Source organism: Cucurbita pepo, chromosome 19 (genome assembly GCF_057944985.1).
Source record: "Cucurbita pepo subsp. pepo isolate OVF chromosome 19, ASM5794498v1, whole genome shotgun sequence".
NCBI classification, from domain to species: Eukaryota; Viridiplantae; Streptophyta; class Magnoliopsida; order Cucurbitales; family Cucurbitaceae; genus Cucurbita; species Cucurbita pepo.
In genome coordinates this window covers 12,372,878-12,399,374 of record NC_141816.1, presented here as the reverse complement: position 1 = coordinate 12,399,374, position 26,497 = coordinate 12,372,878, and the positions used below count along the sequence as shown (strand labels likewise).

Here is a 26,497-nt window from a genome sequence, read left to right as displayed (position 1 = left end):
ATAAAAAAAATTATTATAATTATGCATATTTTATCGTCAACTTAAATACAATCCAACATTGAGTATATCAGAAACTTTCTTTATATAATTAAGTTCAAGATTTTCTCTCGAAGCTAAATAGTCTTATATAATTTTAAAGCTTTTAGGGTAATTTTTAAAATTATATCAACTAAATTTATAATTTAAGGAAAATAAAATTCACTCTAAATACACTTTTTAAATGGTAAACAAATACAGCCATGCTTTTAAAGTTTTGATCTGTTTTGAATTGTTGCTGCCAGTTAAAAAGGCACGCGAATTTGAGTTAGAATTAGAAAAGAAAGATTCTCACCCCCACAATCCTTACCATTACTCCTCCAAAAGTGGAGAGCCTATCCGCCGGCCCCACCACCACTCGGCGGTGTGTGGGACCTTTGACCAATGACTTAAAATAAAAGAGGTTCAAAGCAAAAACCAACCAAAAAATATATATATATATATCAATTCATAGGGCAAATTTTTGAAGCAAAATTTTTTTAACCAATATTTGTAACAATTTGAGTTTTAATGTTAATTTTGCAAATTTGCAAACTTATAATTATATTAATAAAATTAATAATTTTTTATAAATAAATTAATATAAGTCTACGTCAAATATTTGATTATCTTTAAATGGATGGCCTACCTTATTTAATAAACCTATCCATGTATGAGAATTTATGCATTAACAATTTTTAAATTAAAATTTTAAATTTATTTATTTAACCATTTAAAATTTAATCAATAGAATTATAAGTTAATCTAATAGGTAATTAAAAAAAATTACTATTATATTTAAAATAAAAAATTCAAACGCAAAATCGCACCACTTTCTTTTTTGTCAAATTTATAAATAAAATATATTTAATAAAGTAAGTTTAAATGCCCTTTGTTGGAATACAGACGCTATAAGTGGAATCTTTTGGCTAGAGAAATTCTCACTCTCACTTGCCCGCTCTACTAAACAGCAGAGAGAGCTTAAAACAAACCCCAGTGTTAAAAGAGAGAGAAATTTGGGGAAGAAAATGGCCGATTGCCCTAAATTTCGAATACGGTCATCGCTTATTTTGCTTGTTTTTGCTCATTTGGCTTCGGAAATCGCAGCTGAAGATGGTACGTTTCTCTCTGTTTTACTTTCTCTTGTTTTTGTTCTTCCATTTTCACTTTCCTCCTCACAAGATCTGATAACCTGATTTCAATTTCGCTTCCAATTGATTTTTTTCTTTCAATGTGATCTTAATTTCATAGTTTCATTCAAATCCTGTTTCTGCTGAAAGATTTTTGTGTTCTATTGGCTGAAAATTTCTGTTCATGTTTAGTACCTCTCGATAAGAACAGTCGGAGATTTCGGGAGAAATGATTTTCTTCAATCCATTTGTTCTTCACTATAACAGTGTTAGGAGCATTAAAAGCTTCATATCTATAAGATAGATTATTCTGTATGGCAGCGGCCGCTTTTTAGTTTTGCGCAACTTGTTTGTGAATCCTATGAACTATTTAGCTAAAATGGAAAGGCATTAATGGCTTACGAACATCACTCATTGCCGCAAAAACGCCGCCGCAGACGGTGGCCATACCGGTGGTTGATTGGTTGCGTTGCTTCATTTGGGAAAGGGATGAATCGCTGTTCTGATCTTTACTATTTCAAAGAATCTCACTGCTTTCCACCACTGTGCCGCAGTGATATCAGTCACGATTGTTAGACGAACACGACTCTCAACAATGGTATGATATTGTCCACTTTGAGCATAAGCTCTCATGGCTTTGCTTTGGGCTTCCCAAAAGGCCTCGTTCCAATGGAGTTAGCATTCCTTACTAATCATTCCCTAAATTAGTCGATGTGGGACTTCCATCATCCAACAACGATATCCCGTACGGACTATTTTTTTAAATAATTAAATTACAAATTTGATTACTAGTTTACTTAAGCCTCGCTAATATTTGATAAAATACTCCTAAATTATCTCTAATGTAGGATTATTAATATTAAAAAAATTATTAAACCAAGTTAAGTTCCATTAAAGAATGATATGTTCATAACTTTTTCATTTTTTTGCCCCTTTTCCTTTTAATTTAATTATGTAGGCAATGCATTAGACTATTATTTTTATAGATTTACTAGACTGTTATCAAGTTGGGTAATTATGCCATATAGTGATAAAACCTTTTGAGCCCTACCTATGGCCCTACTGGCCCTCTTCCTTTTCTTCTTTTGGTGACGGTAAAATTACCAGAATGTACATTTTCCCGCGAGGGATTTGTCGCTTTCCTCTTACAGAAAGGGCTTCATTCTTTCCCTAAAAGGAGAAATGATCCCGAGTGATTTTCGTCATTTCACTCTATTTACCCAGATTTCCCGGTGGTGAGAGAGACCTTTTTTTCTCTTTCTTTTCTTTATTTTATTAGTTGGGAGAACCAATGTGGAAATGCGCTTGACCCAGTGGAACAGCTGGACCCCACGCGTTAATTCTCCCAATACGACCTCACTGATTGTCGTATTGAAGACGGTAGTACTAATAAAGTAGCCCTTCAATTCCGTACGTGGGCGCCCGTCCAATCCCTTGCTTGCTCTTTCGAATTGATATGGGCGCCCTTATTCTTTCAGTTCGATCACAAGATTCTTCTAACTTTACCCCCTTTCTTCACAACTCGTTTCATTTTTCCGTCTTTTGTTTCCCCCAAAAGAATAAAGACAGATGATAATATTTAAATATTATTTTAGACCTTCATGCTTTTACTTTTAAACATTCATTGGATTACAAAGAAACTCTTTGTTTTATTTAGTTAAATCATAACTTTAACTTTTATGTTTAATAAATTTTAATGAAGATTGATATGTGTACTGTTAAAATAATAATTAATGGTCCATATTCTGTATATTTCTTAAAATACTAACAAAATTTGAGTTGGAAAGTTTCTATCACATAGAATTTGTATCAAGATTTTGCAAAGAAAACTAACAAAATTTTGTGATTAAATGCTGGACATTGTGAACGTGGTGAGCAGGATTGGTGGCAAACGGCGACTTCGAGACAATCCCAACTGGCGGGTACCCAAACGACGGAGCAATAGAAGGGCCCACTACGATTCCAAGTTGGACATCAAACGGCACCGTCGAGCTAGTGGAGTCGGGGCAAAAACAAGGTGGGATGATCCTCATCGTACCGGAAGGTAGACACGCGGTGAGATTAGGGAACGACGCAGAAATAAGCCAAGAGCTGAAGGTGGAGAAAGGGGCACTGTATTCTGTGACCTTCAGCGCCGCTCGAACATGCGCCCAGCTCGAGTCCCTGAACGTATCGGTGCCACCTGCATCGCAGACCATAGACCTTCAGACGTTGTACAGCGTCCAAGGGTGGGACCCTTACACTTACGCTTTCGAACCCGAGGATGAAACGGTGCGTTTGGTGTTCCGCAACCCTGGCATGGAGGATGACCCCACCTGTGGCCCCATCATTGACGATATTGCTATCAAGAAAGTCTTTATTCCTGATAGGCCTAAAGGTATTTGACATTCTTCTGCTGCCTTCTGTGCGATTAAATGGACACTTCGCTAACAATAATTCTACAATTTTTCTTTTCGTCAAAGACAATGCGGTGAACAATGGAGATTTCGAATCCGGTCCATGGATGTTCAGAAACGGTTCACTGGGCGTGTTAATTCCGACCAATCTCGACGAAGATACGTCGTCGTTGCCAGGTTGGAACGTGGAATCAAACAGGGCCGTCCGATATATCGACTCGTACCATTTCAGCGTCCCACAAGGCAAACGAGCTATCGAACTTCTTTCGGGAAAAGAAGGCATAATCTCTCAAATGGTCGAAACGACGCCGGATAAGCCGTACACCATGACGTTCTCTCTGGGCCAGGCCGGCGACAAGTGCAAGCAGCCACTGGCCATAATGGCGTTCGCCGGAGATCAGGCTCAGAACTTCCACTACACGCCCGATTCCAACTCCTCGTTTCAGAGCGTGAACCTTAACTTCACGGCCAAGGCCGACAGAACCAGGATTGCGTTTTACAGTGTCTATTACAATACGAGGACGGATGATATGAGCTCCCTCTGTGGGCCGGTCGTTGACGATGTTAGGGTTCGGTTTTCTTCCTCTATCAGAAATGGGCCTGGATATTTGGGTATGGGAGTTGGGCTTAGCCTTTGGTTAATTATGTGGGCCTTGCTTTAGGCCTGGTTTTGAGTTCGGCAGAATTGTCTGTTTTGCCTCTGTGGAGTTGTGGCAAGAACCACTCTCGACCAAAATGCCTTTGTCTTTATTGCGTGCTTTGCTTTAGAATTTAATTTTGCTAAGTAATGTGAGTCCGTAAATGGTAATATAGTGTCTTGCCTTTCTTCCATCTTCTTTGGTCACATTTTGGTTCCACGAGTAAAAATTCAGAGGTCTAAAGTATATTCCTAAATCTAAATTTTATTAAAAATTATCTTATAAAATTCTAAAATTTTAGGACTAATATGTAATTTAACCAAAATCTTCAAAGACCGATAGACCGGTCTTGTTTCGGGTCGAACAATGAAATACTAAAATATTCCGGACCGAACCTGGTTAAGACCATACTATACAGAGCGCGTAAGGTGTTACTGGCGCCGATTGACTACGAGGAATTGCGGGGAAAACATGAAATTCAAAAGATCTTACCCAGGACCAAATGAAATGTCCAAATTGCCCTCACCGAAGCCGGATGTTGGAGCACATTGGTATAAAAGGGCCCGCGAAGGCACACATCGAAGCAGGAGAAACAGAGGGCGTGAAGGTACTTTGGGTTCTAAGCGCCCAACGCTGTTCTCCTCCTCACCATGGCCGGTGACGAGCCTCCATCCTCCGCTTCCACCGCTGCTGTTTCTTGCTCCGTCGGCGAGTCCATCCCGTCGCCTCTGACACAAGATCCTGTCGGATCGCCTAGTCACGATGTGCCGGAGATTCAATCATTAACATCCGAAGATGATCATGAACAGGGACACGAGGGGAATCAAGATCACGCAGTTAGGGCCGCTGTTCTTTCGGAGGATCTGAAACAGAGGATCATTAAGCAGGTAACGCTACCGCCTCTCCCCTCCTTACTCTCCACCGCGCTGCAAATTTGAACCTCGAATTTATTTCCTTCGTTAGGTTTGGTTCGGCATGAGGTTCTTGAATCCCCTATCTGGATTGCTATGGAAATTTGTGGTTATAATTTTTCTTAAAAACCACTTCCTGGACTAGGGGCTTGGATTCGGAATTGAGAATCAGTTTTCAAATCCGTTTGCCTTCTTGACCTGTATTCGATTTTCCTATATGACTTCTTGTATATGTACTTACATCGTTTAGTCCAAATAGTAAGGAAGCTTATGGTTCGGTTATCAACTTCAAGGAGCGTTATGTCATGTAATTTGTGGTTTGTTACGCGACCGTAAGTAGTCTTTTAGTATAAGACCTGAAAGGAGCGTTTAGATTGTAATAATGATTACGTTTCATCTAGTTTTTCAAATCCGTTTGCCTTCATGAACCTGTATTCGATTTTCCTATATGACTTCTTGTATATGTACTTACATCGCTTAGTCCAAATAGTAAGGAAGCTTATGGTTCGGTTATCAACTTCAAGGAGCGTTATGTCATGTAATTTGTGGTTTGTTACGCGACCGTAAGTAGTCTTTTAGTATAAGACCTGAAAGGAGCGTTTAGATTGTAATAATGATTACGTTTCATCTAGTTTTTCTACAACTTTGTTAAATTTATAGAGAGTGACATCATGGTCCTTATGATTGGTCTGAATGTCTTCGCAGGTTGAGTACTACTTTAGCAATGAAAACTTGCCCACTGATAAGTACATGTTGGGATTAATCAAGAAGAACAAGGAGGGTTTTGGTATGTTACTTTGGGCATTATTCTGTTTTATTGAGATTTTATTAACTTTAGATGGAAATGAAAACTCCCAGTAGTATTGACCTTCTTTAAGGGGCTGAACATGCACAACAAGTCGTGAGAAAATTTTGTTTTGTTTTGTTTTTGTATTTTTATCAATAGTTCATCCGTGAATAAGTAAGCAATAAGTAGTAAGTTACAGAATGCTTTGAAAGAGTTTTCTCATGAGCCATACTTGAATAAAACTATTGGAACTAAGGAATATTTATGTACTCTTAAGTATCTTTTCTACTGTATGATTAATGAAACCAAGAAGTTTTCAATACTCTCATTACGTTGTTGATGTGGATTGCCTTGAAAAACTGCAATTGAGCTTTTCCAACTATTTTTGATTCATGGTCTAATTTGACAACATTTTGCTATGGATAAAATTCAGGAAAGAACCCATTGTATAGGAAATACTTTAGGAAGTTATCCAGGGGCATCCTGGATTACTAAATAATGTGCCTATCTGCATAGTTTAGGCATCTAGGCCTTCTAACTGTTTTAGTGGAAGGACATGCTATTTGTGTACGAGTTAGTTTTAGTATCAAACTTGAAACTAAGATTGGTATTACAAAAGGGATTACACCTCACGGATGGCTCAGATGTTGTAACTGTTAATCCTTGGGAGTTCAATCATCTGAAACACTCTAAGATTACTTGACAAAACTTGTCGTGTGTGTGTGTGTATATTATTCTTTCCCATAACCTTGGCATTAATGCCAATTTTATAGAATGGTTATATTTTTCATGAAAACTCGGCATGAAATGTGATGGGGTGATGATCCATGTAGGCACTTCGGACTGTTCTGTCTGAATTAAGTGTGGCTGATTGCTGACTGTTTCCTTCTCTATTCCTGAAATTATAGCCTTTGACTTTTTCCATAGATTTTTTCACGATAAATTGATCATCTCCCAATGGTTCTAGCCTTTGCTGATTTTTTGACATTGCCTGCTTGGCTTCTTTCCCTTGCAATTGATTATCCTTTGCTGATTATCTCCCAATGGTTCTAGTCTTTGCTGATTATCTCCCAATTGATTATCTCTTCTAATGGCATTCCTATCACTAGCTCGTATGCAGTGTAAATAGTTATTGTGGGGCACTGGACTCTCACATTTGCTTGCTCATATGTTCATACTTGTTTCTTTATACATATTTGAAGTATGAAACTGAGACTGTCCATATCATATTTTTTCTATTTTATCCTCTTCATTTTTGTTCTTTGCTATCTCTCTATTTATTATTATTATTATTATTTTTTTGTTTAATGATTCTAATTTTAAGTAATCAATTGTACTGTTATCAATGCACAAATAAGTTGTTCATTTTCTCTTTATTTTTCTAGTTCCTGTTGCTATTATTGCTGCGTTCAAGAGGATGAAAAAACTTACTCAAGATCATTCATTTATCGCTGCTGCACTGAGGGAATCCTCTGTTCTTGTAAGATGCTCCATGCTCCCTTTAATTGCACAAGGCCATGAGCACATGTTAATTTGCCTGCCAATTGCAGGTCGTAAGTCCTAATGGGAAGAAAGTCAAGCGACTCCACCCTATTCCATTGCCTGAGACTAGGGATCCTAAGGTACTTGCTTGTCTACTTTGAAATCAACAATTTATGTTTAACTTATGGTAATCCTATTACATTTCTTTGTGGAGTATAGTTATTTACCATTTTGGTAGAAAATTTACCTGAAGATCACTCAGAGGAGAATATCCAACGAATTTTTGGAGCAGCTGGACGGTATGCTATTCTTTCTTCCAAAACTATGTTTTCACGAGAAAAAAAAAAGTTTCCTTCTTCACTGCATGATTCTCTCTCTTTTTTTTTTTTTTTTTTTTTTTTTTTTTTTGTATTTTTAGCATAAGAAGTATCACCATTTGTGACCCACAAGTGGTAGACAAGTCAGGGAAAAGCAGCAAGGGTGGTGTGCTGATCAGTAATAAGGTATGTTGAATAACCAACTGATAGAAATAAAATATTTCAGTTTTTTATTAAAGCGGACAAAGTGATGATATATTTGGTTAGTACTCATGCCTTCCCATTTGAGCTCTAGTAATAATGACTCTAATGACAGTGGTTTATGTGGGTGGACATTGTGCTGTCTGTCTCTCTTTATATTCGCACATTAACCATACCAGAAGTATATATTTTTTTCTTTTCCTATTTTCGGTAGTATGTGAAGAGGAAAACTGTGGATGTTTTCACTTTTTTCACAATCTGTATTATTTTTAATTCCTAATTCTAAGAAAAAATATTGTAATTTTTCATTGATTAGTTTTTATTTTGTCAAAATCATCATAAGCACACTACATGGTAGGGGGAGGACATTAATGAAAAGGTAGGTAGAACATGAAGGGTTTTCTTTCACCAGCATGTTGGGACGTGAAGATAAGGAGAGCGGATTAATACCAACGCCCAGTTTGATAATGCTGGTGCAGAGATAATTGTGTGTGCAATGTTCAATGCAGGATGTTTATGTTATATAATAGTTGGGTGATGCAACTATACGTTGTCTCAGACTTCTTGATGTTAATTGAATTATATAAAAAAGAAAAAAAAAATCATCCAAACTATGTTTACTCATTCTCGTTTACTATGTATAGTTGCATGCTCTTGTGGAGTATGAAACTTTGGAAGCTTCTGAAAAAGCTGTGAGTGATCAGATCCACGCTCTACTTACTTTATAACTTATTAAACTTTTACCGTGTTTGATTTGATATTGATAGTTGTTTTTCTAATGTCATAAGGTGGCTACTTTAAATGATGAACAAGATTGGAGAAATGGCATGCGTGTTAAGCCTTTTAAGCATCTGGTACTGTATCTCATTTTACCTCACTCATATATCAAGTTGAATGTGTTTACAATACTGTTCTTTACTTCAGGTGAAGCATGGCCAGAAGAAACAACACTGGAGAGTATCCGATCCCGACAAGAATGGCACTGGGCGATTAACTGATCATTCTTGTCCTGACAAGAACAGCACTGGACGAACAACTGATCAAAATGTGGACGAAGAGATTCAGAACATAACTGAGCATCATGAGGACGTGCCTGATGAGGAGGTTAATTTTGCTCTTGTACTTTCACTAAACCTAAAAAAACCTGAAATTTTCTATGAGATATGATTGCAAGGAAAAGCTTGTTATGATAACAATATCAACTTTGCCAATTTAGGAGGGCGATCATCAGCACAAGGATAAACATGGACATAGAGGTCGAAATCAAGGACGAACTAGAAGGAAAAAGTACAAGGGTGTCAATGCTATGGGTATTGATCTGATCTCGTCGTTTTAGAGTTCGAGTTATTAAGGATTTTGGCCAGCTAATCATTTTGCTTTCTTCTAGGTCATGGAACTACAACCTCTGCTCATCACATCGAACTTCCAAAGCCACCCCCAGGCCCGAAAATGCCTGATGGAACTCGGGGGTTCACAATGGGGCGTGGGCGACCTCCAACCTCCAACCAAAGCTCATAGTGAGAATTTCGTGAGAGTGAGTCTGTAGAAATTTCACTTTCTATGTTTGTTTACATTGATTGATGGGTTTGGAAATATATACCATGATTGTGCATGCCCCGTGTGTTAAAACGCATCCTGGTATATTATGTTTGAATAGGTTGGCTAAATGTAACTTCCTCTAACCTCAAGCTTTTGGGTCTTAAGAAAAGCCATCTTGTATAATGTTTACCTGTACGGTAAATATTTTTATATGGTGATGTTGAATTATTTACCGCGTCTGCTGCTCATTCTCTCTCATTAAGGCCATGCATTTATGGCATGTTAAATAATAATAATAATGATTTTAGAATGACCATAATTATTTTTATCAGTCCTCATCTAAAATACGGAAAACGTTTTTATCAGTCCTTTTCTTAGAAAAATCAAAAGTCGACACTATATGACTTTTTTTTCTTCTTTGTGACAATGGTACGGCCACATTGCGTATTCAGCTTTGACTTGACAAATAAGTATACCTGTGGTTTTACAATTGAGTGATGAAGCAGATTGTTGGGTTAGAAGAGCCAAAATAATATTTTTGGAAGGAACCTCTGTGATTATGGAAAAAAGGAAAAAGTCAACTTGATTCAATATTTTCATCTAAAATTCAAAATTTTCTGTGCATATAATAATGAAGTAGTTCGTTTATCTTAGGTATGTGAGGATCATAAATTAATATTCCATTGTAACGTATGATTTAGCTATAAATTCAAACCAAATATAATTTTGCAGTATGGATTCCTTAGCAAAAGGGAGAATGAACTTGACTTACCAAATAAGAGAAACTTGCACACTCATAATGCATGCCACAAGCACAGTCACGTAGGTTTCGAGGTTGACAATTAATAAACTATTTTTTCTTATTTGATTGTAGAAATTTAAAAAGAAAATAAGTGTTTTAGTTTTTACTATTGATTTATCATTAATTTTTCTTTAAAAAAGCATATGGTCGTGTCTATTCTCGAATGAAATAACAATGTGGTTTTACCATGTTCATTTTCTATTTTCTCCGAATTAACCATACATTATTTATTAAAAAAAAAATCAGAAATAGAAAATAATAAAAGAAAAATAAAAATGAAAATGAAGGGTGAGACGAAGGCTGATAGCAATTCACAATGACCTCTGAAATTCAAAATTTTCTCCCTTTATAAGAGAAGTGTGCTGAAGAAAAATTCGCTACTCTGATTCCCTCCAGTTGCCAAGAATACGATCCCTTCCCCTTTTCATGTCTTCATTATTATCTTATTCTCCTCACATCTCTGCTCTCACCCTCATCCCCCTTCTTTGACTCTCTCTCTCTCTCTCTCTCTCTCTCTCTCTCTCTCCTGCCCTCTCCCTCAGATTCCTCTCCGGTGGAAGACACCATGAATTCGCTTTTAGCTTTTCTGTCGCCGCTGCTTCCTTTCCTGGCCTCTCTCGTGTTTCTGGTCATCTTCCTCGAGCAGATCTCTTACTTGAAGAAGAAACGCTCTGTTCCTGGTCCTCCTCTCGTTGTGCCTTTTGTCGGCAACGCAATTCCTCTGGTTAGGAATCCTGCCCGTTTCTGGGAAATTCAGGCTTCTTTGGCCAAATCCTCCGGGCATGGCTTCTCAGTCAACTACATAGCCGGGAATTTCATCGTCTTCATTCGCGACACTGAGCTCTCCCACAAGATTTTCGCCAATGTGCATTCCGATGCTATGAATCTCATCGGTCATCCCTTCGGGAAGAAGCTATTCGGCGAGGATAATCTGATTTACATGTTAGGGCAAAAGCACAAGGATCTCCGCCGTCGAATCGCTCCCAATTTCACGACTAAAGCGCTTTCCACTTACACCGCGCTTCAGCAGATCATCATTCTCAAGCACTTGAAAATTTGGGATCAGAAGTCGTCGGAATCCTCGCCGAAGCCGATTCCCTTGAGGTTTCTCGCTCGAGATCTTAACCTCGAAACCTCGCAGATGGTGTTCGTCGGGCCGTATTTAGGCGAGGAGATTCGCGAGAACTTCAGAACCGATTACAACCTCTTTAACGTCGGTTTGATGAAACTCCCGATCGATTTGCCCGGAACTGGTTTCAGAAATGCGAGACTCGCCGTCGACCGGCTGGTGGAGGTCCTCGCCGACTGCGCGAAGCAGAGCAAGGCGAAGATGAAGAGAGAAGAAGAGCCATCGTGTTTGATTGACTTCTGGATGCAGGACACCGTGAAGGAACTCGAGGAAGCGGCAGCGGCTGGCCTGCCGGAGCCGGTTCACACCAGTAATTTCGAGCTCGGACTCTACCTCTTCGATTTCCTCTTCGCCGCTCAAGACGCTTCCACTTCGTCGCTTCTATGGGCCGTCAGTCTCCTGGATTCCCACCCCGATGTCGTAGCCAAAGTTCGCGACGAAGTCCAATCCATCTGGTCGCCGGAATCGGACTCACTGATATCATCGGAACAGCTTGCGGAAATGAAGTACACTCAAGCGGTGGCGCGTGAGGTGGTCCGTTACCGCGCTCCGGCAACAGTGGTTCCACACGTGGCGGCGGCTAATTTCCCGTTGACGGAATCATACATCATCCCAAAAGGGGCAATCGTGTTCCCATCTGCGTACGAGTCGTGTCAGCAGGGTTTTGTGGAACCGGAGCAGTTCGATCCGGAGCGGTTCTCGGAGGAAAGGCAAGAGGACCGAATTTTCAAAAGGAACTTTCTGGCCTTCGGGGCTGGGTCCCACCAGTGTGTAGGGCAACGGTACGCGCTGAACCATCTCGTGCTCTTCATCGCCATGTTTTGTACATTGCTTGATTTCAAGCGGCACAGATCCGACGGCTGTGATGAAATCGCCTTCAATCCCACCATCTGTCCCAAAGACGATTGCATGGTCTCCATCTGTAGGCGTTGCCCTCGATTTCCCAATCTCTCGCTTCAATGAAATTTCCCTAAATCTCCAAATTGCCCTCCTCCACTTCATCCAACAACAAAAAAAAAAAAAAAAAAAAAAAAAAAATTATTCACTGTATTCTGTTTTTTGTTTTTGTTTTTCTTTTAATATATAATTTGCATCTGCGTGGGAAAACCGACGGCTAGGATTCTTTGGGGAAGGCAAATGTGTTTGTTTTGTTGATTTGATTATGGGAGAACAAAAAATTGTATTTTGAATTTAAAAAAAGAGTGCTGTTCTGGCAATTACTTGTCCCTTCTAATAAACAAATCGGCTTCACGTGGATGGGCCGGCCGACTGTCCACCACTTATCTTTATAATTAATATTAATCTTAAAATATTGTTTTGGTTACTTTGAAATTTTCAATAAAATTTAAAATGTGTTTATTAAGAAAAGTTTTAAAATATATTTCCATTTTGGCTTTTTCTTGCATTAAAAACTCTTATTCCGATCTTGCTTGGAAGTAGCAGAGCTGATTAAGATTTTGGCGGCATTGTTTCGGACCGTTGGGATTGTTTCGGACCAGCTGTATTTACAACTTTAAACCAAGCCCTTTTACTTATATATATCAATAATAATACTTAAATTCTTAAAATAATATATAGTTTTAAAATAAGGCCATTTTTTATGCGTATGGTTAGTGAAATGAGTTGTTTGGTAACAAATTGAATAACTCTTTTTCTTTCGTTTCTCATTTAAATTTTTTACCATAAAAGCCAACAAAAAATATAACAGTTTTTTTTTTTTTTTTTTTTTTTCTTTCTCTCGTGTCATTTGGGGTTGGTGGGTCTTGTTCTCTCCACACAAATTGTAGATATTCTTGCCAAGTTGTTTTTTGCTTCGTCTTTTTTCTCTTTTCTTTTCCTTTTAGGCACCAGATGCATTGACTTTTTAGAATGATTAGAAATTTGAATTTTTGACGTTAGAAATTTCGGTTACGTTTGCTTATTTGCTTCATAATTATATATATATAATTAAAATTTTATGTGATTTGTCTCACACTTAAAAACGTCTTAATCTCTCTTGTACTTCAAATATAGACCAATCATATATTTTAACCAATTAAATTTAATTTTATAATTCTATAAACATTTTATATATTAAATGTTCTGGTGTATTTAATGTTTTTTTTACTATTCAATTCAACTGCCCTACAAGAGAGTACGAGGATATGATACATTAAATGTGTGTTTAGCAGGTGAATTAAAATTTTGTTCAATTCAAGTCAACAAACACCAACTTATTAACTCCCAATTTCATAACTCGACTCAACTCAATGCCCAAAACGCCCTTAACTTATTTTTAGCCTTTGGAGTGCTCAAGAGTTGGGGCTAGTGAGAGCATGGAGAATGTGGAACGGTAACGACACGTCTGAATATCGTAAGAGACACATGGATAACAAGGATGTTGGTTCTATACCATAGACAAAATTGTACAAAGTTTATTACCACCAACACTGACGTGGGAAATGCTGGGACAGAAATTAAATCAGGGGAGGTTTATAATAGATAAGAGAGGAAATTAAAATTATAAATAAATAAATGTAAAAGTCAGTGTACAGATTGATAAGATTAAATCTTGAACCAAATAATAATTATTTTAGGAGACAAGACAACGTGATCAGGACTTTACCCAATAATTTAATCCTATTATTCACATTTCTAATTCGTATATTAAGAAGTAAACAACTCATTCAAGATTCAAATATTTATTTTACTTATTTAGAAAAAAATAATAATAATCAATTTTAATTTGAAGTTGGCGACAGTCGGAGTCTCATATTATTATTATTTTAAACATAGTTTCCGAAATTTTAATGTGTTTGATTTATTAAATTGTTTTTTTTTATAGATAGTAGGTAAGTATAAATTAATTATTTGTAGAGAGTTATATCAGTTAATAATTAAAATTAATATATTTCTTTTAATTTTTACAAAATTTTAAAAACAATGAGATTTTTATTTTATATAAATATGACCTTAATTTTGACAATACGTGAAAACAAATTAATAAAACAAAGTCAGCTAAAAATAGTACATATAATCATTAAAAAAACTAAATACAATGAAATTAATAAATATGTATATTTTTTTTTTCGTCACGTGGAGGCACATGTAATTCATGAAGTGTTAGGTTGTCATTATATATATATATATATATATATATTGTTCGTACTCGAAGTATCTTACGGCTAATGATTAGCTTTTGGGCTTTCAATGGGCCTCGTTGAGGATGTAATGCTGGGCTTCTTGAATTGGGTGATATGGGCTGCGTGCGCTTTACAGGAATGGGCCCATTGAAAGCCCATTGAATTGGGTGATATATATATATATTGTTCGTACTCGAAGTATCTTACGGCTAATGATTAGCTTTTGGGCTTTCAATGGGCCTCGTCGAGGATGTAATGCTGGGCTTCTTGAATTGGGTGATATGGGCTGCGTGCGCTTTACAGGAATGGGCCCATTGAAAGCCCATTGAATTGGGTGATATTAGCGTTTGGGCTTTCAATGGGCTTTACAGGAATGGGCTTCGTTGGACCATTATCTGGGCTTGTCAAAAGCAGTGGGCTTTACAGGAATAAGGCATAAATTTTGCTTTTCAATTTAATAACAATAACAACTCTTTATATATATATATGATAATTGAAAAAACCCATTATAATAGGGCCTTGGGCCGATTGCAACAAAAAATTACAAGGTATATATAGAAGGCGGGAACTAGGGTTTTGGTTTCTGAATTAGCCGCAGTAACCATCCATCTCCAAGAAGGCACCAGAGCACCCAGAACTCTAAACTCGTCGCCAATGGTTACTTTCAGGGTAAGCCTTCCCACTCCCAACTCTAATTTTTCACTCTCCATCTCTGTGTACTCATAAGATTTATGAACAAGTGATTGGAACTGTTGGCGAATCCCTCTATCTCTTGCTCGTCCTGCGCTTTTTATGCAGTCATTTGAGTAATGAAATGACATGATTGGAAGTGAAACCGTTTGTTCATTCGGTTCAATGTAATGTGTTTTCTTTTTGCAGTTCCACCAATACCAGGTTGTGGGGAGGGCTCTCCCATCCGAATCCGATGAGCATCCCAAGATTTACCGAATGAAGCTGTGGGCAACTAATGAAGTTCGCGCTAAATCCAAGTTCTGGTGAGTTTTCTCGTGTTTTTGTTTGATCATATTGGCTGAAGAGTGTTATCACGTTATTTGGAAAATCGATTAATGCAATCAAGATTTTATGATTGATTTCTCAGTGTTACAAAAACCTTCACTCTGTCTTTTCCCTCTTTTAACATAGGTATTTTCTGCGGAAGCTGAAGAAAGTCAAGAAGAGCAACGGTCAGGTTCTCGCTATCAACGAGGTAATCTGCTTCCGTCTCTAAGATTGACTGCCAAAGATTATTTCTTTTTGTCTGACAATTGATGTAGGCGACCTTATGATGGCTTATACAGTTAAGGCATAATCATTTCGCATGAACAAAAATCTGGCTTTCATGCCAAACTGTTCCCTTTTGCTTCCTTGTAGTCTGTTACTATGAATAACTACTTTAGGCTCATGTCCTTTTGAAATGTGGTAGTGAGTTTCTGATGCGATTTGGACACTTTTCCAGTGATTGTACGCATGGTATGACCTTAAGAGTTTTAGGAAATATTATTGCTGCAAATATATTGTGAGCGCAACTGTGAAAAAGATACGGTGGGATGATCAATTCATAGTCTCCCATGATATCAAATTGTGTTGGTTCGTGAAATGTGAGTGTTATGTAATGAAAGAACAATTATTAGCTATCTCGATGATCGGTTCTTGTAATTGATTTAAAGAGTAGACCCAATTCTTAGTGGAACGAGTTATGGCATCAATCATGCCCCTAAGTCGTAATTAATGATTGCATTTGGTTTTTTGATCTATTTTCTGGGTTGGTTGCTAAGTTCTAGTATAGATATCAGAATTATTAGCTAGATTTTTCAATGGGGTTGTTCTAATAGAATTGTTGTTGTCTTTAGATCTTTGAGAAGAATCCAACAAAGATCAAGAACTATGGTATTTGGTTGCGTTACCAAAGTCGCACGGGATACCACAACATGTACAAGGAGTACAGGGACACCACCTTAAATGGAGCGGTGGAAGCTATGTACACCGAAATGGCTTCTCGCCATAGGGTCAGGCATCCTTGTATCCAAATCATCAAGACCGCAACTGTCCCTGCTAAGCTTTGCAAGAGGGAGAGCACTAAGCAATTCCATGACTCCAAGATCAAGTTCCCCTTGGTGTTCAGAACTGTTAGGCCACCCACCAGGAAGCTGAAGACCACGTACAAGGCTTCAAGACCCAATTTGTTTATGTAATTTGCTTGTTTAAGGAACGAGAAAAAGTTATCAGAGTTGTCTTATTTTGAAATCTTCATTAGAGAGACTTTACTATCACCGGTGTTTTGACGATTTATCTTCTTTTTATATGTGGGATCAGACAATTTTTTGTTTGGGTTTATTGCCATGACTTTCGGTTTCTTATGGGAGAATATGATCAGCACCTTTGAGGATGAAATTTTTTATCCCCACGATGAACTGTTTGCAGTTTTTTTTTCCTTTAGAACTTCTCCAGTTCTACAACCATGTAGAGTCTTTCATGTTTTCGTTGTATTACTGTTATCAGTTCAGTGCTAAAGCCACCATTTTACAGTGGAAAACTATAGCTAAACAAATTTGCTGTACAGTGGCTTCGTCTTCTAATCACCCAAACTATCACTTTATCAAAGTATAATCAATATATTAATCACCAAAGGCTGAAACATATTTCTATCGTAAAAAAGGGGTTTTTTTCTTTTTTCAGTGAAACATGGGCTGAATAGACACACGGAACGTCCAGACTGAAAGGGCAGAAGCAAGGCATTTGAATTCCTCATATTTTCCTCTGTTCGAAGATGGGTGAGGAGGCGAAGGAGAAGAGGGTCGTTGTGGAATCTCTGGGATGGCTGACGGAGTCTTCGATAGAGGCACAACGCCATCGCTGGCGCATCTTCAATCATGGAACCTACTAGGAACATGTTTTCCACACTCTTCCTACTAGGAACATGTTTCCACACTCTTATACAAAATGCTTCGTTCTTTCCCCAACCGATGTCGGAACTTGGAAGGAGGCATAGTAATTCATTCGGTTCTTGTTAAGATAAGTAAACTACATATCATCATTACCAAATTAATGTATTGTATTAACAGAATCAATACATTACAATGCAGTGAAAAACAGCTTGAATATATCTCAAACTGGCTTTGAAATGAGGCACCGCGGTCAGAAAGCAAGATATCAAAACACTTAAATTCTGAGAATAAGATAGCATATGAACTGAAGACAACTAACGCTGCTTTATGGAGCCAAAAAGATCCTCATATGAAAGCTTCGGCGCATCAGCACGAGAAACTATTTCGACAACCTTGTAAGACGCTTCGGGGCGAACCAATGCCTCAACAGCTACTTCTGCAACTAAGTCTCTTGATATGCTTCCTTCATAAAGAGTATCCTAAAAATAACCCCCAAGATTCAGTTAGCCACCTAAATATCATAGAGAAGCAATGATCAATGCAAACAAGACAAAATGTGATTACTTCTGCTGCCATGACTAAATTTCCAGTGGGAGGCTCATTTTTCAAACCTCCAGGCCTTATTATCGTGTAGTCAATACCCGATTTCCTGATGTGGCGTTCTGCTTGAAGCTTTGCTATCAAGGTGAGCCCGAAAACATTTAGAAAGATATAAGCTGGGTTGAGAATCTGCCCCATTGCAGCTCCATTCACTAAAATGGAACTGATGAGAACAAATCTGTTTATGCCCAACTCACGGCATGCTTCAACAAGGTTTACAGTGCCAAAATTGTCGATCTGCAGAAAACGCAATCGTTTTGAGATTATACCTTCGAAAAATATCCGTTACAATAGCACCACAACATTGAATCTTCAGCAAACCTTCCATGGCGCAAATAAATCCCAGCCTGGGCGAAAGCCTGTAGCACAAATTACTGCTTCAGAATCGGAACCTATGGCTTCTGCCAACTTTGCAGAGCCTTCAGTCACATCCGCTTTCACCTGATATAAAATTAACAGAATTACAACTGAAAGAATTCAAAACAATAATCGCTGGAATTTTGAAATTTTTTTATGGACAAACTTACGATTTGAAGAGCAGGATTGTCTGTGGAAAGAGTAGCTTTAGCCTTGCTCACGTCTCGAACTCCGGCTTTGACTGCAAAACCCCTCGCCAGCAACTGCTCCACAATCCTTTTTCCAGTACTTCCCGATGCACCGGCCACAAAGATCTTTCTCCTTGCATCGTTTTGTTTCTCTGCAACTTCTTCCGTAATTTGATTTCCTTCCATCTGCAAATACGCAATAAAACTTGGAAGAATTCATTAGAGTTCATAAGAACCTATAATTTGATTTCCTTTCTGCAACATCAGATCAGCGAAAAGGAAATTCAGGCAAGTAGTCCTCTACTCCTCTTATGGTGCGAGTGAAACTTACACGCTAAGCAACTCGTAAGGAATGAAATCCAGCATAGAATAGAATAGAATCGCGAGAAGAATTACCTTGGTGGAGTTGAGAATGGAGAAGGAGGCGAATTTCTTGGAAGAGAAGGAAACGGGGAGAGAGGATTTGCAGAGACAGAGAGGACAAAAATGGAGACGTTGAGAGTTCAATTGGGAGAAGGAGGAGGTGATGGCGTTGGAAAGAAAAGGAAAGGCCATCGCTCAACCACGGATCTCTCTCTCATCTCGCGCCAAGTAATCCCATTTTTGCTCCTTTACTACTTTCTAGTACCTTCATTTTCCCCCTTCTTTTGGTTTTATCTCATCATTAAATTCATTTTCAAAATTACATTCCTCTCCTACAAACTACAAATAATTTGTTGTTCTTTAAGGTATAATAATTATTATTATATGAACCAAATCAAATGTTCTAAATCTTTTGGTTGAAAATATGTCAATAACTGTTCAACTATGCTCACTTTAATACAATACTGATATTACAATTGCTTTTGATCAATGGTGTGTATACATATAATATAAATTATTCCAACTATTTAAAAGGGCTCGATTAATTCAAAACACGTGATATCATTCATTGTAATATAGTTGAAGGCAACTCTTGCCTTAACCGAGGTGAAGAAGAGTTTACAAGTCCACACTCAAGAAGGGTAAAACCTTGAAGTTAAATAAAGTCCATTTAGTTTTGGGGATGTTGACAAAACCAATTCTTCTCTACGAATAAGTTATACATTCTAACAACTACACCAAGAAGAGTAACGGCAAAAGTTCATAATTAACACAGATAACATAAGAGAGATGGACTTCGCGACTATAAGATTCTGATTCTGACAGAATTTTCTAAAGCTTTTTTTCGAGGAAAAACAATCTTACGCCCAGTCAGTCTCTCCTGGAAATGTGCTCCTTCTGTTGCCAATTGAGAAACGAATCATAATGTTAATGACAGATCCGAGTTGAGTTGACGGACACTTCAATAGACTAATTAAAGCCCACTAGCAATTCTAGAATGAGTTCATCACCACATCTTTAGAAAAAAGTGAAATTCAAGTAATCCCAAAACTGACATTTATAATGGCGAGGATTTTGGAGAAGTTTACAAAGGCTGTACTACTGTGGCGCGAGGAGAAAAACAAGCTTTACCTGTGTTAAGTTCCTGCTTAAAATAGTGTTTACGAATCATGATATCATATGTACCACGCTATCAGCTATCATTACCCTGTTATCATCTTGCAGTCTCTGAAAATTTTCAAGTGGTAAGAATTAGTCTCTCAAACAATATAACTTAACAATAAAGAAAGCTTTGCAACAGATACTGTCCTAGATCAGATTATGTCGGAAGTTATTTAAAATTATTTGTATTTACCTGCAAGAGCAACATTATTTCAGCTGTAGAGTAACGAGTATCTGCTGCAGAATTAACGATATTCTCAATGTCGGCAATAGATATAAGATCCAGGTGGTTTGCACGCATGTGCTGACCAAATAAAGAATTGAATGCTTCTATTCTGCAAGACGATAGTTCAAGAATTAGTATGCAAATGAAGACAACTCTTAACAGTGGTGAAGGCCGCATGATTGCTAGCAGTTCGACAAACCTTTCTGCAGACAGATCGAGTACAGGTTCGGTAAGAGGATCATCGATTTCCATGGTGTCTGTCCTTGAGCTAGTGAAAAAATAAAACGAGTAAAATCATTCAACGAGAGCTCGTACAGGAAAATCGAAAGCGACAGTCAGCACATTATATCTTTTTATATCAAAAGCTATGTAAGCTCATTAATTATTGAAAATAAGATATATGGAAGAGTCAAATTATATTAGATGCTTTGGTCGAAGATTATGCTTTAGGCAGACAAACCCAATATAGAAACATCTAGACAAAATTAGATACAGAGGCTTTATGTATATTGCTAACCTCTCCTCTCTTCTTTTGGTACTTCGTTCTGGTTCATCATTTTCCACTGTTTGATGCTCAGCTCTGCGTTTTCTTTCCAATTCTTTCTCCCTTTCTTGCTCACGCTCTTCCATTTCAGTCAACTCTTTATGATATATGGCAAAATTAAGAACTTTCAAGGCAGCTTCAACATCAGACTTTGAAACCTAACATTTTCAGACAAATTGTTATTGAAGAAGAAGAATGTTTAAAACAAATACTGGTAAGAAAACTTATTCACGTATTCTAATAGTATCAGGATCATAATAACACCAATATACCTTTCTACTCAACTTCAATTTTGCATGAGCAGTTGAGAGACGTATAATGGTTTCTAAGGTTCTGGCAGTCATTGGAAGAGTTCCTCCAGTCTACAGAGCATGCATAATGTATCAGTTAATAAATTGGAAATCTTAACTGAGTGGTAGCGCACTTTTCAGATAAATATAACTTGCCTTCGCATTTGAAGTGGAATTTCTAAGTTCTGCATATGCTGTTGCAATGTGCTCAGATGCCTGCTACAACATATGACTTGATCAAAAGAGTGGGACGGAACAAAAAGAAGATAATGGATTGCCAAGAGGAGTTTGAGGACTAGGACGTCTAATTTGTTAAAATTGTTGCGATTCAAGTGTTAATCACAATCCAGAATTATGAGTAAAATCAGTATATAGCCAGCAAAAAAGGTCACCTCATCAGTTAGGTCGGGTTGTATCCTATGCTTAGCATAATGAATATACTTCTTGAGAAACTTGATGGTGAGAGTATCACGCTTCCGACCACGTTCTGTCTTCTTTCCATGAAGCATTCTATTATACTTGACGAAGACAGAAGTGTCAGCCTCAGCTTCATCTTCTCTTCCATACATCGAGCCCCCAGCCTCTCCTAATTGTTTTAGGGTAATTAAATAGTGTCTGGAACTATGAAGTTAAAGCAAGCTGATGCAATTTCCTTACCTCCATCAAGTACAGAACGATACCGGTGCATACGTAACACATGTTCCGAAATATGGCGATCAATATCAGGATCCATTTGATCCAGTACAATAAACAATAGATCAAATCGAGAGAGTAGGGAGTCTGGAAGACCTATATTCTTTGTTGGTGTCAATGAGCGATCGTACTGTAAATGTGTAGCCAAACAGAAGAGTTAAAAATGTTTACGTACAAAATCATCAAATGTGCATAATCAACTATACGTTTCAACTAGTGAACAAAGAAAGTTGACCGCATATCACTTACAGATCCATATATGGGATTTGCAGCTGCTACTACACTGCACCGAGCGTTCAGTGAAGCATGAATGCCAGCTTTGGCAATAGTCACAGTCTGCTGCTCCATAACTTCATGTATTGCAACCCTATCTTGATCATTCATCTTGTCAAACTCATCAATACAGACAACACCTCTATCAGCAAGAACCATTGCACCAGCTTCAAGCCTTCTTTCTCCTGGCAGAAGCATTATTGAATCATCCATTTCAGTATCATCAAATAATGTCAGACATGCTAGAAGTAGAACCACCAAAAACAGTAACCTGTTTCCTGATCTGATGTAACAGCAGCAGTTAACCCAACGCCAGATGAACCACGGCCTGTTGTGGATATTGCTAAGGGTGCAATATTCATGATCGCCCTTAAAAGTTGAGACTTGGCGACAGAAGGATCACCAACCATCATCATGTTGATATCACTAGAATAAAGAAGACAATACAATTTTAGCAAGGGTGAGCAATGCTTAAATTGAGTTTGATAAAAAAAGAAAAAGAAAAAAAAAAGGAAATGAAATTGATTCAAGGTACTAACCCTCTTAAGTGGGTGCCGTTCTTCAAGTTCTTCTCCACTCCACCAAGCATCAATAGTATCACTGCTTTTTTTATCCATGAATGTCCATATATGGAAGGTGCAAGAGAATTACCGAGAAGGTCAAATGTGTCATCTCTTTCAGCTATCTTTTTAATATTCTTCAAGTCCTCGGGACTGTATATGGGTGCATTTGCCTCTTTGTTTAGCAGAGAAACATTGTTAGCTACAAGAACAGTCCTACAAGAAAAGATTGCAAAGTTTAGTTCCCTATCAGAAGTTGTAGAAGGATTAAACATGCAAGATATATAAGAATCTTTATTTTTAATGGGAACCATGCTATCATAGAGCAAATGAAAGAACGTAAAAGCAGACACGAGATATATAGAAAAATTCTAGACAACAATCCAGCGAGCTACCTGAACACTCCATTCACGCTGCCCTTACTTTTTCCTGGAAGAGCTTTATATATTCCTACAATTGCAACACGATCACCTGGCTTGCAACAGTCAACTAAGTCATCCTCGACTATGACATCCACTGTTCGTGGAAGCTGACCAGGCGCTGAATTCTCAGGCATTTCTTGCATTGATAAAGTCTGATGATCTTTGTATCTACACAAGCCATACTCGGTAACCAACAAGTTGCCATTTTCATCCTGAGAGAAATTCATTTCAGCACAATTTCTTGAAAACGTCACTGCTTAGAAAATAATTAACTTTGATGTTACCCTTGTGGGATACACAGATCCTGTGGGCAAGCCCATGTTGGATGCAATGTCACGGTATTCACGGCTGGTAAAACCACCGGTTGTGGGGCAGAAATGAACACTTTTGACAACTTTTGGTCTGACAAGGGAACCTACATTCAGTGATCACCGAATCAAACTCATGCATGAACTGGGATTATTGCAACTCAATAATTAAGACAAATCAGAATTAGTTTTAGATACAATGAGAAATCCGGTTAGTTATTTCCAAAATTTAAACTAACCAACACCTTGAATATGATAGACCATAATACCAAAAGTTTAAGCTTAGTAATAAATGTGTGCGTGTGTGTGAATTTTCTGAGTTCTACCATAAAGTTTCAGCACTTCACTCTGGAAAGTAAAAGATAAAAATAAAAGAAGCATTTAACTTCCATGCCCCAAGTACAGAATTATTTCATGCAAGTTTCAAGTTTGTTCTTGCTGATATCCATTAGTTCGTGTCAAATATTATACTTCAAAATTTTGAGAAACAACTAGACCGGCATAACTTAATAGCGTGTGTGAAGTGTTGATGAGCATAATGAATTACATTTGGTGACAATGCCCTCGACGCAGACCATGGAGCCAATGAACTGAGAGAGAAGTTCCCTAGGAGTGACACGGCGAGAAACAAAGGGGCCCTCAAAACCCACCAAAACTTGCTCTCCCTCCTTGAGATATTTTGGATCAATACTGCGAGCAGTTTCTGTGACTGCATCGCAGAATGGCTGAATGTACTCGCCGGGATTCCTGAGCACCCTATAGACAAATGAACGTAGACAAACTATAAAATCCAGTATTTAACGTCCTGAATTTATAAATAGTATGACATAAATAGTGATGTAAACTCCAATACAACTACCGAACAAAAAAACTATGCAGTGCAGTAAGGGAAATCTTTTCTTTGATTACCACACAGTTTACAACAATCATAGTATAAGCCTTGTGGGTTCTTCCCCGAACTACCAAACAAGAACGTCATTTCCTTGCGGTGAGTAGTCTAGTACTTTAATTTCACTTCTTAAAACCAATCAATACTCTCCAATGTGCTATAAAGTGGAACTAACCTAGCAAATTAAGTAAAATAAAAGAATAAATGACGAATAAAGAAAGCAGCAAAACCTGGGACCAAGATCTCTGAAAGAGTGAAGATCGGAAATGTTGATTATAAGGCGATGTCGCTTATGATTAATCATGGATTTGATCTCGTCCATGTAAATTCCTTTCCCAACCTGATCGCCAGTATAGCAAACAAAAAAATGTGAGGAAACATTAGAGCAACAGAAGAAAAAGTGAGTGAGGGTTTAGGAAAAGAAAACGAACATCCTGTTCAAGGAATTCCAAAAAGTCTCTCTTGTGAGCTGCCCTAATTTCTTCACCCACGTCCATTTCCTTGGCCCTGACTTTCCCCTCCTTCGCTTCTTCGTCGACGTACCGGCGGAGATAGATAGCGAGGAAATAAAAAAACAATGAATTGAGAGACCGTATGACTTCCGATTGGCCACTGACAATAAGGGGTGTCGATTTGGCGCGAAAATTGTTTACTTCAGGCGGGAAATCTCCCCCACGGGCCCATCCAATCTAATTCAGTCCAACGGGCTAAAGTTTAACGCGGGCCCATCGGCCCAAACTAATGGGCCGCTTAATTGTTCAAATGTTTCTTTTAGCTAATTCAGCCCAACGGGCTAAAGTTTAATGCCGGCCCAACGGCCCAAACTAATGGACCGCGTAATTGTTCTAATTTCGATGAATTGTTTTCTTTTCTCAAAATAATGAGTCACAGTAACACCCATTTCAGTAACACCCATTTCGCTTGTTCCTATCTCCGGTCGATGCGGGATCTCACAGCTCACCCCTTGTGACCCAGCGTCCTCGCTGGTACATAGCTGGATATTTGACTTTGATATTATTTGTAACAGTCCATGTCCACAGTCAGCCGACTATCATCTTTAGGTTTTTCTTTCAAAGGCTTCTTCACAAGGTTTTACAACGTATTTGTAGGGACAAATTTCAACATCTTTATAAGAAAATGTTTAGTTCCTACTCCAACAAATGTGAGATCTCACATTCTACTGGATAATGTTCGAAACTTTCACTAACCCATTTAAAATTGAATTACATTATGTTGATCCACCCAATAATCTTACGAATAATAAGTTTTATGTAATTAGCCTTTTTTTTTTTTTTTCTGTTATGTTTTGGTCTCAGCCAATTTTGGTTTATTCGGGCTTTAAGCTTAATTGGGCTTCAAATCAATTGGGCCAACCATCGAAAATGGCCTCTTTTCATTCGAATTATGCATAGTGAAGAAAGAGGTGTTTTGGAAGTAGACGATCACACCAAACAATTTGAAGTTACCATTCTCACTTCTACTTTTGCACTCGTAAACAATGGGACCTCAACATGATTCATGTGACTATCAACATGATCCATGTGACTATGCATGCCTTCTGCTGTGTTTAAGGATCTCAAATTACACTTATATCCATCACTGAATCTCAAATTACATTTATATCTATCAGTTTTAAGAAATCTCAAATTACATTTATATCCACAAGTTTTAACATCTTTTAGACTGTAATTTACTTATATAGTGTAAATGTATTTTCGATTGTCGATTCATAGTATTGAACAATTTATCCCGTTTATCTTACATTTAGATGAAAGTCTCATCCAATCAACTACTTAAAACCCAAACAATTTCTTTATTATGGGTGAAAGGAGAAGGAGGGTTCAAATTGATTAGTGATTAATTTTCATTGTTTTCTAAATTAATTAAATTTGATTTGATGTTTTTGTAGTGGATAATCTTTTTGCATTTTTCCTCATTGGTTCTCCAATATTTTGGGAAATATTCTAGCTGCTTAGTGTTCAAATATAAGCGAGTTGCTTACACCCCTTCATCCTTTTTGTTTATCCATAGTTGAATGTTCATACACAGATTTGTTGTTCTTGTTCTTATTGTTTTCTAACTCCTAAATTTGAACTCTCAAATATTTTTTTAGTTTATAGATTCTCTAATTTTGTTATTCGGCCATTTGTCAAAGGAAAAACCGTATGACATTTGTTCAAAACGACCAATTAAATAGGTTCGTTTTGAGTTCTTCCTTTAAATAACGCTCATAACTCAAGTGTTCAAAGATTGGAGCGGAATTTGTCGT

General features: G+C 37.7%; 6 protein-coding genes across 8 annotated transcripts; 4 read left to right on the top strand and 2 right to left on the bottom strand.

Moving 5' to 3' along the window:
* Positions 1 to 931: 931 nt before the first annotated feature.
* LOC111782179 (BIIDXI-like protein At5g11420) lies at positions 932 to 4,372 on the top strand. Its single transcript, XM_023662999.2, has 3 exons — positions 932 to 1,131; positions 3,025 to 3,522; positions 3,608 to 4,372. The coding sequence occupies exons 1-3, from the start codon at positions 1,044 to 1,046 to the stop codon at positions 4,201 to 4,203; spliced, it is 1,182 nt and encodes a 393-aa protein (XP_023518767.1). The 5' UTR covers positions 932 to 1,043; the 3' UTR covers positions 4,204 to 4,372.
* A 379-nt stretch (positions 4,373 to 4,751) lies between these two features.
* On the top strand, positions 4,752 to 9,644 carry LARP6A (RNA-binding protein). 3 transcript variants are annotated; one of them, XM_087120093.1, is made up of 11 exons: positions 4,752 to 5,066; positions 5,796 to 5,877; positions 7,263 to 7,357; positions 7,428 to 7,499; positions 7,579 to 7,658; positions 7,778 to 7,862; positions 8,522 to 8,569; positions 8,666 to 8,731; positions 8,802 to 8,981; positions 9,097 to 9,187; positions 9,265 to 9,644. In XM_087120093.1, exons 1-11 carry the CDS (start codon positions 4,830 to 4,832, stop codon positions 9,393 to 9,395), a joined length of 1,167 nt encoding a protein of 388 aa, XP_086976219.1. In that variant the 5' UTR covers positions 4,752 to 4,829; the 3' UTR covers positions 9,396 to 9,644. The 3 variants fall into 3 exon arrangements, with proteins under 3 accessions (XP_086976219.1, XP_086976218.1, XP_086976220.1); XM_087120092.1 differs by having other exon boundaries at positions 9,094 to 9,187; XM_087120094.1 differs by lacking the exon at positions 8,522 to 8,569 and having other exon boundaries at positions 9,094 to 9,187.
* A 962-nt stretch (positions 9,645 to 10,606) lies between these two features.
* On the top strand, positions 10,607 to 12,639 carry LOC111782177 (cytochrome P450 710A11-like). Its single transcript, XM_023662994.2, has one exon. The coding sequence runs from the start codon at positions 10,784 to 10,786 to the stop codon at positions 12,308 to 12,310; it is 1,527 nt and encodes a 508-aa protein (XP_023518762.1). The 5' UTR covers positions 10,607 to 10,783; the 3' UTR covers positions 12,311 to 12,639.
* Positions 12,640 to 14,978: 2,339 nt separating this feature from the next.
* Positions 14,979 to 16,873, top strand: LOC147786742 (large ribosomal subunit protein eL20-like). Its single transcript, XM_087120077.1, has 4 exons — positions 14,979 to 15,138; positions 15,349 to 15,464; positions 15,613 to 15,676; positions 16,320 to 16,873. Exons 1-4 carry the CDS (start codon positions 15,124 to 15,126, stop codon positions 16,659 to 16,661), a joined length of 537 nt encoding a protein of 178 aa, XP_086976203.1. The 5' UTR covers positions 14,979 to 15,123; the 3' UTR covers positions 16,662 to 16,873.
* A 630-nt stretch (positions 16,874 to 17,503) lies between these two features.
* LOC111782180 (uncharacterized protein At2g34460, chloroplastic) lies at positions 17,504 to 19,117 on the bottom strand. Its single transcript, XM_023663000.2, has 5 exons — positions 18,896 to 19,117; positions 18,482 to 18,685; positions 18,276 to 18,395; positions 17,919 to 18,191; positions 17,504 to 17,833 (listed from the first exon to the last, which is right to left on the bottom strand). The coding sequence occupies exons 1-5, from the start codon at positions 19,052 to 19,054 to the stop codon at positions 17,669 to 17,671; spliced, it is 921 nt and encodes a 306-aa protein (XP_023518768.1). The 5' UTR covers positions 19,055 to 19,117; the 3' UTR covers positions 17,504 to 17,668.
* Positions 19,118 to 19,403: 286 nt separating this feature from the next.
* Positions 19,404 to 24,830, bottom strand: MCM3 (Minichromosome maintenance (MCM2/3/5) family protein). Its single transcript, XM_023662936.2, has 17 exons — positions 24,660 to 24,830; positions 24,459 to 24,568; positions 23,887 to 24,095; positions 23,316 to 23,446; positions 23,005 to 23,243; positions 22,589 to 22,825; positions 22,321 to 22,475; positions 22,026 to 22,234; positions 21,741 to 21,906; positions 21,476 to 21,669; positions 21,240 to 21,299; positions 21,066 to 21,155; positions 20,767 to 20,951; positions 20,449 to 20,517; positions 20,217 to 20,358; positions 19,994 to 20,089; positions 19,404 to 19,759 (listed from the first exon to the last, which is right to left on the bottom strand). The coding sequence occupies exons 1-16, from the start codon at positions 24,723 to 24,725 to the stop codon at positions 20,030 to 20,032; spliced, it is 2,322 nt and encodes a 773-aa protein (XP_023518704.1). The 5' UTR covers positions 24,726 to 24,830; the 3' UTR covers positions 19,404 to 19,759; positions 19,994 to 20,029.
* Between the last annotated feature and the right edge of the window lie 1,667 nt (positions 24,831 to 26,497).

What these genes read in the sequence shown, in the direction of transcription:
- LOC111782179 (XM_023662999.2), top strand. Translation starts at nt 1,044, where the DNA reads ATGGCCGATTGCCCTAAATTTCGAATACGGTCATCGCTTATTTTGCTT. An exon ending in GGAAATCGCAGCTGAAGATG is followed by an intron (nt 1,132 to 3,024) that starts GTACGTTTCTCT and finishes CGTGGTGAGCAG; the next exon opens with GATTGGTGGCAAACGGCGAC. An exon ending in TATTCCTGATAGGCCTAAAG is followed by an intron (nt 3,523 to 3,607) that starts GTATTTGACATT and finishes TTTTCGTCAAAG; the next exon opens with ACAATGCGGTGAACAATGGA.
- LARP6A (XM_087120092.1), top strand. Translation starts at nt 4,830, where the DNA reads ATGGCCGGTGACGAGCCTCCATCCTCCGCTTCCACCGCTGCTGTTTCT. An exon ending in CTGAGACTAGGGATCCTAAG is followed by an intron (nt 7,500 to 7,578) that starts GTACTTGCTTGT and finishes TGTGGAGTATAG; the next exon opens with TTATTTACCATTTTGGTAGA. An exon ending in ATTTTTGGAGCAGCTGGACG is followed by an intron (nt 7,659 to 7,777) that starts GTATGCTATTCT and finishes TTGTATTTTTAG; the next exon opens with CATAAGAAGTATCACCATTT.
- MCM3 (XM_023662936.2), bottom strand. Translation starts at nt 24,725, where the DNA reads ATGGACGTGGGTGAAGAAATTAGGGCAGCTCACAAGAGAGACTTTTTG. An exon ending in AACGGCACCCACTTAAGAGG is followed by an intron (nt 22,476 to 22,588) that starts GTTAGTACCTTG and finishes TCTTTATTCTAG; the next exon opens with TGATATCAACATGATGATGG. An exon ending in CAAATCCCATATATGGATCT is followed by an intron (nt 21,907 to 22,025) that starts GTAAGTGATATG and finishes ACACATTTACAG; the next exon opens with TACGATCGCTCATTGACACC.
- LOC147786742 (XM_087120077.1), top strand. An exon ending in CGCGCTAAATCCAAGTTCTG is followed by an intron (nt 15,465 to 15,612) that starts GTGAGTTTTCTC and finishes CTTTTAACATAG; the next exon opens with GTATTTTCTGCGGAAGCTGA. An exon ending in AGGTTCTCGCTATCAACGAG is followed by an intron (nt 15,677 to 16,319) that starts GTAATCTGCTTC and finishes TGTTGTCTTTAG; the next exon opens with ATCTTTGAGAAGAATCCAAC.
- LOC111782177 (XM_023662994.2), top strand. Translation starts at nt 10,784, where the DNA reads ATGAATTCGCTTTTAGCTTTTCTGTCGCCGCTGCTTCCTTTCCTGGCC.
- LOC111782180 (XM_023663000.2), bottom strand. Translation starts at nt 19,054, where the DNA reads ATGGCCTTTCCTTTTCTTTCCAACGCCATCACCTCCTCCTTCTCCCAA. An exon ending in ACAATCCTGCTCTTCAAATC is followed by an intron (nt 18,396 to 18,481) that starts GTAAGTTTGTCC and finishes ATTTTATATCAG; the next exon opens with GTGAAAGCGGATGTGACTGA. An exon ending in ATTTAGTCATGGCAGCAGAA is followed by an intron (nt 17,834 to 17,918) that starts GTAATCACATTT and finishes GGTTATTTTTAG; the next exon opens with GATACTCTTTATGAAGGAAG.